Consider the following 13213-nt stretch of genomic DNA (forward strand, 5'->3'; position numbering starts at 1 on the left):
GTAAAATGAAATGCTACAATAAGCTTTTGCTGCTCATGAGGCTAGTGCCATAAGGAAACAAAAAAATAAGCCGTATTATGATGCCAGTGCATGACACTGAGTTTGCATACCAATACAACTATGTCTAGCTCTGCATTTTCTGGTAATAGTGATGTACCGAAATGAATTTTTACACTGAAACCGAAATAAAAGTTTTCATTAAGACCAAAACTGAAAGTTAAAATAAAGTTTATTCAATAATCACTTAATTTATTAACACTCATATAAAAGCTGAGTTGTATGTTAAATTGCACAAAAGGCAGCTTTTATGTCAACTTTCTTTAATAATATACATTTTGTTTCTATTCCAAGTCCTTTCCTTTTTGAAATATAAACAATTAAACCGAGGCTGTACTAAAAGCTTGTTTGCATGACAGATTTATTTAAGTACATATAATGAATATTCTAGTGTGCATATATTTACCAAAATGCTCCTCTCTAGTGCTTGAGTTTATGGACACAGAATGACTTCAGGGGTAAATGAAAGCTGTTTTATTGATGTCTTTCTGCCATTGAAACCCTGATTGAGACATGATACATTTCAGTAAGTTGTACTATTTCTTTAAACATACAGTACCTTTTGATATTCATTCATGTTTATTTCATGCTGTAAATAGTAGTAAAGCAGAAGAGTTGATCGTTTCACTTGCGCTCCAAGCTGCCACTTGAACTGAGGCTGAAAAAAGCATAAAGCTTATTGTGTTAATTGGATGGCAGACGCAATACAAATAATGTTTCGTTAAGTTTTGTTTAAGCATCAACTAAAATAGAGGAATTAAATGTGAATTATTATTGTTATTATTATTATTACTATTCTGGAATAAAAAAAGATTTCAAAATCATAAAAAATTTAGATAATTCAGTGAATCTGTTTTTTTCCTACACTGAAAAAAAAAAAAAAAAACATAGATGGAATTAAAAAAAAAAATGCTGGCGAAATCAATTCAATAATGAATTTAACTCAGATTATCACTATATACAGAATGGTAGACAAATGCTGTGACATTGTGGGTTTGTCCTCTTCCATGTGTCTCACCTTCCCATGGGCTGTAGAATACTGTAGATTGTATGAACAAATGGGTTGCCAGGTTGGCTGGGGGTTAATCCACATGGCTGGAGACCAGAGGGGCTCGGGCAGCAGCAGTTGTCGTAGCATGTGTATCAAAGTGATAAGCTCACTCCACCCAATAGGTTATTATCCTCCTCTGTCCATGTCTGATTACAGTGATTGAGCAAAAGGGATCCGTACTGTAAAAAAGGATTAATGTTTGCAGACAGAGGGGTCACGCTGTATTGCTGCACCCCACAGACATATTTGACATTTAAATAGACACTTTTTAAATAAACACATAGTTTCTCAAAAACTAATGCTGATTTATATTATATTATATTATATTATATTATATTATATTATATTATATTATATTATATTATATTATATTATATTATATTATATTATATTATATTATATTACTGTTTACCGTTATCTTCATCGTATTCGTGCTCTTCTTCAACACCGTTGTGACTATTATCTTATATTAAATTATTAAATTCATAATATATATATTTATAATATAAAAGTGATATAATATTTAAAAAATGCTTTCTGATTATTTGGTCTTTACAAAATGCTGTTTAAAATAGAAATTGACTGAAAACAAATATTTTAATTATTAACAAACCTATGTTGTGAGAATATCTGTAAGCTAAGGAATTCTGTGAACTGTATTATTTATTTTGAAATACACAATGCATAAAATACATAAAATACTTTCTTTAAAACCTTTATGTAAATGTAATTATTTGACAGAGTTGTCCCTTTACCTGAAAGATGAAAGTATGTCCTCTGTTTATCATACACATATAGTGTTTTCAGTTCTTTTTCATCTAGAATCCAGTGCCAGACTTCTGAAATCTATAATAAACAAATCTGTCTGCTGCGCAGGAATAAAGCAGTCTCAGACAGCTTTATGCTTTTATGTCTGTTTCCATTATTCTTGGTAGCGGCAATTGAGAATGGCTTTCCATCAGTGTTCATTACAGTGTTTATTCCCATAACTATGAGTCTAAATTTAAATGTGTTCTGTAATACCGTACAATATGTTCATTTTGTAACGTGATCAGAAAGCAAATGTAAGTAGCAATTTTCATCATACTACACAGCAGGGCTAGTCTTGACATTTTTTCCACCCTTTTATGATATTTCATATTTCTCAATATTTATATTTGCTCTAAAATGGCTTGCAAAGAATGTTTCTCCATTAAAACCAAACAATCATTGAAGTTAAATTTAAAATGTTTAACAAGTCTCCTTTATTGATATGCACCAATATAATATTATTTTGAATAATTGATTAATTGAAACAGACTTCAGTCAAGCTTGCCAAGCCAATTTTTGCTCAGAAATTAACTTTGTGGATGAAATAAGTGATGATTGTTTTAATGAAAGAGTCTTTAAAGGGATAGTTCAGCCAAAAATTTAAATTCTGTCATCATTTATTCAACGTCAGGTTGTATGAGTTTTTTCATACATAAACTGTCTCTTTAATGGCCAAAGAATAACACATTACAGTAATGGAAAAAGAATAATTGCAAATATATCATGAATATTCAATGTATATAACCCAGTCTACTGAAACTGCCCATGCATATCCATATTAACTCTATTATTTGTCAGAGACTCTACAAATTTAGTTTACTGATAGATACCCATTTAATCTTTATGTAAGTGACTTGTCCTTCTTCTTTTTGTAGGACCAAGTAGAAATGAACATAAAATGAACACCTTTAATCAGCTAAACTGTAGTGTTTCTTAAGTATATCAGACAGTGAAAAGAAATATTTTTCCCCTCTAAGGGACTGCAGACATTCAAGCTTTTTTTTTAAAGAATTCAGGCAGATATTAGCGTTGAAATCAAAGCTTGTTTGATTGGAAGGTCATCCAAAAGCGCTTCAATTTCCCACGCAGGGTTGACTGCGATACAGACCCAAACTTGAATCACCCTCCAGAGTGTATGAGGCAATCACACAGCCGGTGGTTTGATTGATCTGGGCAGGAAACTCCAACACGAGGCCCGTCAACTGCTTTCTGAGATACTAATAGCCTTCCAGGAAATTAAACCGAGAGCACAGCCTTATTTATTTCTTGGAATATGTACTCACATACTCTAGACGGTGATATACTTGACATGTAATGTGATGACATGAGATTGGAGTGTTGATTTGTTGCTGTGAATATGGCTGCTATGGAAACATTATCTAGTGTGGGGCTTTTCAGTTCCAGCTGTGAAAACCCACTGGACAGAATTAACAAGCACTAATTGATTAATGACTAAATCTTGAGGGTAGGGCTAAAAATATTCTATTAGGTGAGTTATTTGATGAAGTGTACTAAACACAAACACATTTTGAAAGTTATATTATAAATTCTTAAGACTTAATATATAAGACTCTATATATTTAAAAAATATATATATATATTTTCTTTACATTAAAAATATTAATTCAAATATTTCAAATAATTAAGTAAATTGTATAATAAGACATAAAAATAAGACATTATATTAAATGTTGTTTTTATTTTTTAAATGAAAAATATGAATTCAAATATTTCAAATCAGAAATATTTTGTATAATTGCAGGTATGTAAAAACAAATAAATGGAATGTTAAATGATAAAATGCTCTGTCTATTTGTTTTTCCACTAGATCATTAATACTTGGATAGCAAACTTTAATTTGAATTAAACAGCTAATTAAATACAGTTTATTACATTTATATGGTGAATTAAATAACTGTATCCATGTGGGTTTTGATTTCCCTTTAATCAAGCTTGCCAAGTCAATGTTTGCTCAGAAATGAATTTTAAAGAAATTAGTGATGATTGTTTTAATGAAACAGTCTTTATGAAACTTAAAGGTACAGTTCACCCAAAAAAGGAAATTCTGTTATCATTTACTTACCCTCAGGTAAATTAAATGCATACTTAAAAAAAAAAAAAAAATAACTATTATTTTAAAAACTATTATTTTAAGTTGTAATAATATTTCACAATATTACTGTTTTTTTTTTGTATTTTTGATCAAATAAATGCAGGCTTGATGAGCAGAAGAAACTTCTTTCAAAAACATTAAAAATAGTAATGTTTCCAAACTTTTGACCTGTACTGTATATAACATATAATTTGAATTAAACAGCTAATTAAAAACAGTTGATTAAATATATATATATATATATATATATATATATATATATATATATATATATATATATCTGTTTCAGTTTCTGTTTATTTCACTTATAAAGCACACTTTAACACAACAACTGATGCCCAAGGTGCTGTACAAAAAAAGTAGAAAAAATAAAAACAACAACATACAACGATAAATTCAGAGTAAAAACAAAAAGTTCAATGACACTCTTCAATGCCCATTTGAATTAAAAGCCTGAGATAATAAATTAATGTTTAACCAAGTTTTAAAAGTAAATATAGTTGGAGCTGCTCTAACATGCAGAGGTGATTTAATTAATTTATTCATGTGAGTTTTGATTTCTCTTTCCACACCACTTATTTGGTGTACCTCAATAGTGTCATGGTTTTGTCACATTAAATCAGTGGTTCTCAAACTGGGGGACTGGAGGGAGTACGTGAACAAAATTCTGAGTTTTGGCATTCATTTAATTCTACCCCAACTTAAAGTAACATGAAAACCGAAAATGTCTTTCTGAGAAGCAAAATGCTGCTTCTAATGTAAAAACAGGGAAATGAGAGTGCCGTAAATGGTCAAACACATGATAACCAATCAGCTTACCTCATCTTTTGCGGTCAAAACTGACTGCATCCACACAAGCAGCATGCATGTGATAGGATGCCCGCTGAATATGCTGCTTTAGCAAATCGTGCTGCTGTTAATGTATCTTTAAAGTAGATATTATTATTCACTTAATAGCATGAAGAGCTAATTGACACACACTGTACATTGAGATCGATTTAAACTTTCTTTGATACAGACACATACCCTGTGCGAGTTATTGTTTTCATGTTTAAAAAACGAGCAAGAATGCAAATTTCCTGAATAACCTAACAATGACAAATGTGACCATTTTAACAACAGTTCAACAAAAAAGTGAACATTTTAAATGTAGCCTACATTTTATACAAAATATTGTCACGTTTGTTCTATTTTGCAACAAAATAATAGTTCCAACGGAATCCGTATCATCTGGTGTGCGTCTAAAAGCAACATACAGCGGTGTTTCGTTAGTGAATGAATCTGCGGCTCTGAACGATTTGGAGGGTCAGTGATTAATAACCCATTCATAACTACAGCATTTTCGTTACTGAAAGAATGAATGAATGACTTGACGCCTGGCTCATTAAGACAGTGACTTGCCACCACCAATTGGCGGTTTTATTTTTAAATCTACAAGTAGAAGTAAATGTGTTCTGTATAGATATTTAATCTCATGTAGACTTAGTGTGCACGCAGAAGAATGTTAAATGCCCCAGGGGATACACCACTGTAAAAGTTTGAGAACCACTGCGTTAAATGACATAAGGAAGAGGAAGTGACATTATTTAGGTCTTCAGAGGAGCCAAGTTGGCAAGTTATTTTCTCATCTAGCATTCAGAATATCTTGTTTTTTATGCTTGACAGGATTTATAAAGCATAACATATCCACTCTGCCACAAAATAGACAGAAAAAAATATTTATTTAATGTTGCTTCTATTTATAAAAATGTTGTCATTTTGTTGACTCTTGAATGCTAATGATCTGAGGACATACTAACCTTGAAAACAGGAAGAGCAGCAGCCATTTTGGTATGAAATATTCCACAGCCATTTTTATTCAATTATCTCAAAATGACACAAAGCAGTGTACTGTGTATATGCACTGTATGTTAAAAACCCTTTCCAAAATTGAAAAAGCAGCTATTTCAGTGTACTAAACCCATGTGTGAAAATATGAGTGCATTTATGTTGACACTTGTGAAAGATTAGCAAGTAATGATATGCACCGGCATGTTGAGATGCCTGAGATGAATATCTGTTTGTAATGCTTATGTCATTCATATAATTCCCTCATGACGCTATCGCATAAATCATATAGAAAGATAATCCTCCGCTCTGAGTGGTCTCCAGTCTGCAGGGAGCATCCAGATGTCGTAGTGCAGACGTCAGAAAGCACTCAAAGCACTCTTTAATCAATAATAATCCAGAGACCACCTTCCACATGCCCCTTTGTGGCCTGCTCAGTGATGTCTGCTTCATGAATTCTTGACGTCATATGGAAGGACATTAGCACAGTCATATGGTGGGTTGTGAGAAAGACACTGATTTTCTAAAAATAGATGGTGTGAAACTAGGCCAGGGTGCAGAGCAGGCAGCTGGCACACAGGAAGAGAATACTTCTGTGTGTGTGTGTGTGTGTGTGTGTGTGTGTGTGTGTGTGTGTGTGTGTGTGTGTGTGTGTGTGTGTGTGTGTGTGTGTGTGTGTGTGTGTGTGTGTGTGTGTGTGTGTGTGTGTGTGTGTGTGTTTTGTTCGGCATCCAGAAGCAGACCTTGCAACATAATATATTTCGGCAGCTTTTCCTGTCATTGCCTAAACCCTCTGCAGTAGCCCGGTGTGCACTATTAGATCTTTGAAATGTCTTCATTCCAGGTTGTGTCAGTGCCTATTACTTCTGTGTGTTCACCAGTGTTGGGGAACTACTTTGAAACTGTTTCATTCCATGCTATACGTTTCTCACTGTTTAAAGTAGTTAAACTACTGCCAAAGGGGCTCTTTTGAAATAGTTGGCTTGGCTATAATACAAGCTAGTAACAGAACATAACTATGTTGAGGCAATGTCTTTTTAAAGTATATTTTACAATGATATATTTTTTAATTTAACAATAGCCCTGTTTTTCTTGCACAAAAGCAATGTGTGAGTAAAGGAACGGTTAACATGACATCATTTGACTTAAACAGTTTAAAAGTTTGGGGTCAGTGCAATTTATTAATATTTTTGAAAGAAGTACTGTATCATAAGGCTTCACTTCTTTGACCAACAATACAGTTAAAACGGTGATACAGAAATATTTTTACAATTTAATGTGTGTAACTGTTTTATCTTTGAATATATTTTAAATGTAATTTATTCATGTGACGGCAAAGTTGAATTTTCAGCTTAATTTTCAGTGATCCTTCAGAAATCATTCTATTATGCTGTTTTGGTGCTAAAGAAACATTTATTATTATCAGTGTTGAAAACATTTGTGCTGTTTTATTTTAGGATTCTTTAATGAAGAGAAAGTAAAAAAGAATGGTATTTATTTGAAATAGATATTATAAGTTTCTTTACTGTCACTTTTGATCAATTTATCAACTTTTTATCAATCAATTCAATTTTTGATGCATACTTGCCGATTCTTAAGGACTCAAAACTTTTGAACCGTCGTGTACATTTACATTAAATGCATTTAAAAACTACACTAGTTTTTAACGTGGAAAACATAGTGATGAGCTAAATATTAGCTATAAAGAACTAAAACACTGTAAGAGTCAGTTAATCTGTTTTTTTTATTTACATGAACAGTCCAAACAAACAGATTCCTTAGAATTAATCAGTCTTTCCCAAATGAGCTACACTATGAAAAAAAAAAAAAAACTACAGCGATGTAGCAATTTGTCAGATCACAATTCTACTCATTAAAAAAGGAGCTTGTATCCACAAAATCTACATTACTGTTAGCTGAATTATTACAGTAGATGATAAAAAGCAAGTGTATTTTGTTTTATGAGTCATTAAATCAACTGTTATTTGTTAAATATTACTGAGTTGTTCATGACTAAAACAAATCGTTTCCTTTTTTTAAATTTGCAAGTCTTCAAATCTATATAAAGCTATAAAACAACAATAATCTGATAAATAAATTAAGAGTTTCGATACCCTACTCATGTCATTTTTATTATTATCATGAGTCAGTTTACATGGTTCCTTTCCTTGTTGTGATTGAGACTGACTAACATGACAAACTGAACGAACATCACGCCCACTTTCATTCGAATTTGTAATTAAGTTACTCGCATTGCTACGTTTAATTTTGTTTCTACCTAACACTGGTGCTCACTCATTTAGTAATGAATTGTTATAGGAACTGCCTTACAATTATTATTTTGTGCATAAACATACTGTGGTTTGGTATTTCTTCTGTATCACTGTAACAAATTTTTGCAACAATGGAGCAAACGTAAACATTAAAAACCAAAAGTGCATGAATAAAAATGGTTGAGTTTTTGTGTAAAAAAAAAAGCAGCCTTGAAGTGCTTTGTAAGTGGAGATCAGTGGAGGAAACATCATCAAGCAAGCACACTGCAGTGCACCGGAGCTCCATTCTCCTGCTTAGAGGGGAAATCAATAATACAGGCACTTTGCCTCATCAGTCGCCTACGCATCTTCGAGATGTACTATAAGGTAATGCTTAGATGAGGGTATTTTTGTCTGCAAAATTGCTTGGAAATGCAAGTCCAAGATTGTTCTACATACAGAGCAACTGGTGTAGTGCAAATTACATCCGCTGGAGCAACGTGAATGATTGCAGTGCCTCACCTTGAATTTGATTTGGCTGAAAGCATCAGTCTCATGTGGCAGGAATTTTATTTCCCTCCATGACAGCTCTTTGCAGTGTGGCTGGTTGATGATGCGACCTCAAATGATCCGGCAAACTGAACTATATCACTTTTTCATTTCTTCCCTAATGCAGCTCCTCCAAACGTTCGGATCATACACTCCGGTCACGCATGCAACATTGAGGAGGAGCGCTACACGGAGAGGGTGTACACCATCCGGGAGGGGGAGACTTTGGAGCTGACCTGTCTGGTCTCGGGGCATCCACGGCCACAGGTGAGGCTCTCGGTGTTTACTGACTTCTGACTGTTTCCATCATCAGCGTGAGGCTGCTCATATCTGGGTGTCACCATAGGACTTCTAATGGCTGTGGCTGGCATATTTTCACAAGATTGGAGAGATAAAATGTCTGGAAATTGAATGATATTAAGAATCTTCACATTTGGAATCAAATTGCAAGTATTCTTCTAGCTTATTCTGACTTAAAACAGAGTCAAGGAAAATGGAATAAAAAAGAGAACCTCATACATCCAAATAAGGAAAAATAACTATTCATAAAGTGTGCTACATAGATGAAAATGTTTGGAAATGTAAAAAATTTGAGTTACGATAGACATCCTGTGGTGCTGAAAAATACAATATAGTAGCATTTGATATTCTGAGAACTGTGCCAGGCATCATATTAAGTATATTTAATATATTTATTATAGAGATTATATGATTTTAAGATTATTTGATTTGTGTGATAATGCACTATATTTAGACAGAGCTCATCATAAAATATATATAACTGTCTTATAGTTGTATATATATATATATATATATATATATATATATATATATATATATATATATATATATATATATATATATATATATACTTACATGTACACACATACAGTACTACCTATATAAGAAATATATGACAATACATAATACATATTACAATATATGTAAGGTAAATATATATAGATAAATATAGATATTGGTGAATTGCCATGTATAAAATCATGTAAATTAGTTTAAAGACACCTATTATGCCCCTTTTTACAAGATGTAATATTGGTCTTGGGTGTCCCCAACAGATCATTTATTATAACAGGTAGAAAATGTAATTTTTGAGGTGTGTCTAAAAAAGAGCTGTTTTGAGGTGTATCGCTTTAAATGCAAATGAGTTGCATATTCCCACCCCGTCTCCAGAAGAGAGTGTCACGTATATGTCTCTCTGCATTGCATATCTAGAGCAATAAACAGCCAGTAGAAGCAACATAACTGAGAGAGAGAACAGGTGTTCAGCTTTACATATGGGAAGCCAAATGCACTGAAAGTGGGACGAAACAGCACAATGTTACAGAGATTGCACCGCGCTGACCTGTCATCGGCGCAGCTCAATGGACCAAGCCGTGCAACCATGCTACCGAATGAACAGCGAACTAATCTCACAAGCATGGCGTTGATCAATTAAAATACTTAACATACGCACACAAACGCAGTGAAAACACTAAGCATATAACGGCATGACGTTCACAAAGGAGTCTGGAGTGATAAACATATTTAGGTAGATTTTGAGGGGTCCTCAGCAGCTCAGATGTTGGGAGAAAATGAAGACTCTTATGTGCAGTCTTACATCCAAACACAGAGCACCGGGATTTCTTACGAGACATTGTTGACATTACAGCTGCTCGAAAGCAAAGAAAATGGAGGACCACTTACTAGGGATGTCAAAATGCCTGAAAAACTAAATTCGAATTTTGTACTTAAATTTTAGCCATATTTGAATTATATTCGAATTTAAAAGGCATATTTTCAGTTAGGGGGAAAAAAAGCTTTTGGCTTCCCTCCTGAGGCCACATGGGGGCGCATTGAGCAAAATATTACTAATGCACATTTATTCAAAGCAATAAAATAACTATCTTTGAAAAAAGTACCTAATGTTTAAATTAATGTTTATAAACCATATATAATTAAGTTGCGTAATTAGAAACAAAACAGCATCATGTATGTATGTGTACAGTGTACAACTCACTGAGGGCAGAAACTATAGCATACAGGGATGTCCATCACCCTCCGTGGCCCGGCCCTATGTAATGTGACGTCACACTGCATGAGAATCAAAAACTTGCCTAGTGAGACTGATTTGGTTTAAAGGGGATTAAAAATTAGTGGATTTTAATCATTGTAGGGTGGTTGTGTTCACACTGCCAACATGCATTTATGTCCAAACACCATGTAAAAGTGGATTTTGCATAATAGGTGCCCTTTAAATTAATTCAGTTTTGTTTTTTTATTTTAGTTTTTTTTATTAATTATATATGAAGAATTCGCAAATGATATCTGAGGTACCACCATATAAAGCATGTCAGATGCTTCGGGGTAAGCTGAGCCATATTAATATTGAAGATTTGTCTTCATATGCAGAGAATAATATTACCAGTGCTCTACAAAAACAGTTTCACTGTATTCAAATATTCTAAATATTAAACATTTCCTTGCCGATTTGTGAATAATTTGCGGGCAAATAAGAATTTAAAATGGGATTGTGCGTTAGAAAATTGCTTTTCCTCATTTACATTCATATTTTTATTTGAGATGTAAATTAGTCAAGTGCTCCCCAATGATTCATCTTATCCCTCGACATGACACAGCTTACCCCAAACGTGGGGCAGACTTTTTTAAAAGTAATTTTACTATTGTCCTGTGTTATAGATACTTTAATTGACAGCAGTCATCCTGAAATGTTTTAGGTGTCATAAAACCATTCTCCTCTACTCACCTTTACCATATCTGTTACTTAAATATGACCAAGTGACAAAATAGACAGGAATTATGGTTCTAAATCAATGTTATGCTTCTCAGCTCAAGAGGACGCCATATAACCCTGAATAATATGACATTTTGATTATCAGAGGAAGATAACAACATTCTGTGTTTCTGCTTCATGCCCTCCTGTATGTATCATTCATCTGTTACGCTTGTGGACTCGCTGCAGTACTCTCCATTTCACCCTCACTCAAGTGGTCTTAATTCTCTCAACGCCCCACTCCTCGTCGTATCTTGCAGAGGGCTTATCAGTCCCGTAACTTGTGTGCGGTTTTAGATAGGCAGCACTCTACGCCTCTCATCTTGGTCTCAGTGCTGCATTTTCAGTGGAGAGGAAGAGCAGTCCCACTGAGTTAGTGCAGGAGCAGAGACGGCCACGAGGGAAATCACTGAATCTGCACGACTGCAGAAGAGCTCAGTCATTCCCCGAGGAGCACTGTCAGACCTCAGAATGCTAGGAAGAGTCCTAAAATCTAAATGTTTGCTAAGAAATCCTCTTGGCGGTGTGGTGTCATAGTTTTGAGGTAAGCCTTCATTTTGCATTCTACACACAGTTTCTGTGAGGAGTTTGCATTTTTTTAATGCTCCTGTGACGTTCTTCTCCTCACATCGGTGCTGTCCATTTTATTCGCCTCCCTGCGGCCAGGTTCCTGATGGGAGCAGGTATCAGAGATGAATGGGGCAGGCAGTGTGTGATGAGGTACACCTGAAGATAATGGTGCCTCATCACTGTTGCCGTTAAGTGCTAAGTGCATCTCTCCTCAGGCGGTTTGCATGCACAATGGAGTGGTTGGAAGGCCGAGCCAGTGGAGGAAGCTGCAGCCCCATGTGCCCTGGACCTGGAGGGGAGCAAGAAGGAGTATAATACCTGTAGAAATCCATCCGTTAACATTTCCATTCATCTTAATTTCAGGTGATTGATGCTGTAGGACTCCCTGGAAGTATACAACTTGAAATCTGCCATATTTGCTTGCAGGTTTTCAGTTCTAGCCAATCGTGCCAATAATCTGTATAAGCCATAAATGCTGTATAAAATATTTAATGCTGCCAAAACCAAACTGGGAACCGGTACTTACAGTACCTGTAATGAAATGTTAGTGATATATGCTGCTTGTAAATAAAACAAATACATAGTCAGAATTCATTGCTACTTTTCAATGGTCCTCATTAATAGGTGTCATTATGGCAACTACCAGCACGTGTGACAAAATATTATAGAGTGCAACAGTCACTGCCTTCTTTTTAGCTGCCTTTGTTCCAGAAGTATTTTTCCATTAAAATTTCCATAAAAATTAAACTTTGTTTCAGAGATATAAGCTACGAACCAAACCAAGCATATATATATATATATATATATATATATTATATATATATATATATATATATATATATATATATATATATATATATATATATATATATATATATATATATATATATATACATATATATATATATACAACTATTACAGAAGGTTCAAGTGGTTATTGATGCTCCAGAAGGAAAAACTATGCATCAAGAGCCAGGGACGTAAACCTTGAACAGAATGAAGATGTGTACATTTATCTTATTTTGCCTTAATGCATCATGTTTCCTTCTGGAGCGTCTGTGAGCATTTGAACTTTTTATAACAGTTCCATCAAGTCCCTCAGTTTTCCTCAGTGTGTAAAGATCATACAGTCATTGTAGGAAAGGGTTCAAATATGTGAAAGATGCTTTGTGGGACAAATTTTTGGGACAAAT

General features: G+C 33.9%; 1 protein-coding gene across 1 annotated transcript in view; it reads left to right on the plus strand.

Annotated features, from left to right (window-relative positions):
- Window positions 1–13213, plus strand: part of LOC109107403 (MAM domain-containing glycosylphosphatidylinositol anchor protein 2-like) — a 124517-nt gene that overhangs the window by 31906 nt on the left and 79398 nt on the right. Inside the window, exon 2 of the mRNA XM_042742429.1 lies at window positions 8787–8926. Coding sequence (XP_042598363.1) covers window positions 8787–8926 — 140 coding nt within the window. The remainder of the gene's footprint in view (window positions 1–8786; window positions 8927–13213) is intronic.

The sequence above is a fragment of the Cyprinus carpio genome, chromosome B17 (assembly GCF_018340385.1).
Source record: "Cyprinus carpio isolate SPL01 chromosome B17, ASM1834038v1, whole genome shotgun sequence".
Classification (NCBI taxonomy): domain Eukaryota; kingdom Metazoa; phylum Chordata; class Actinopteri; order Cypriniformes; family Cyprinidae; genus Cyprinus; species Cyprinus carpio.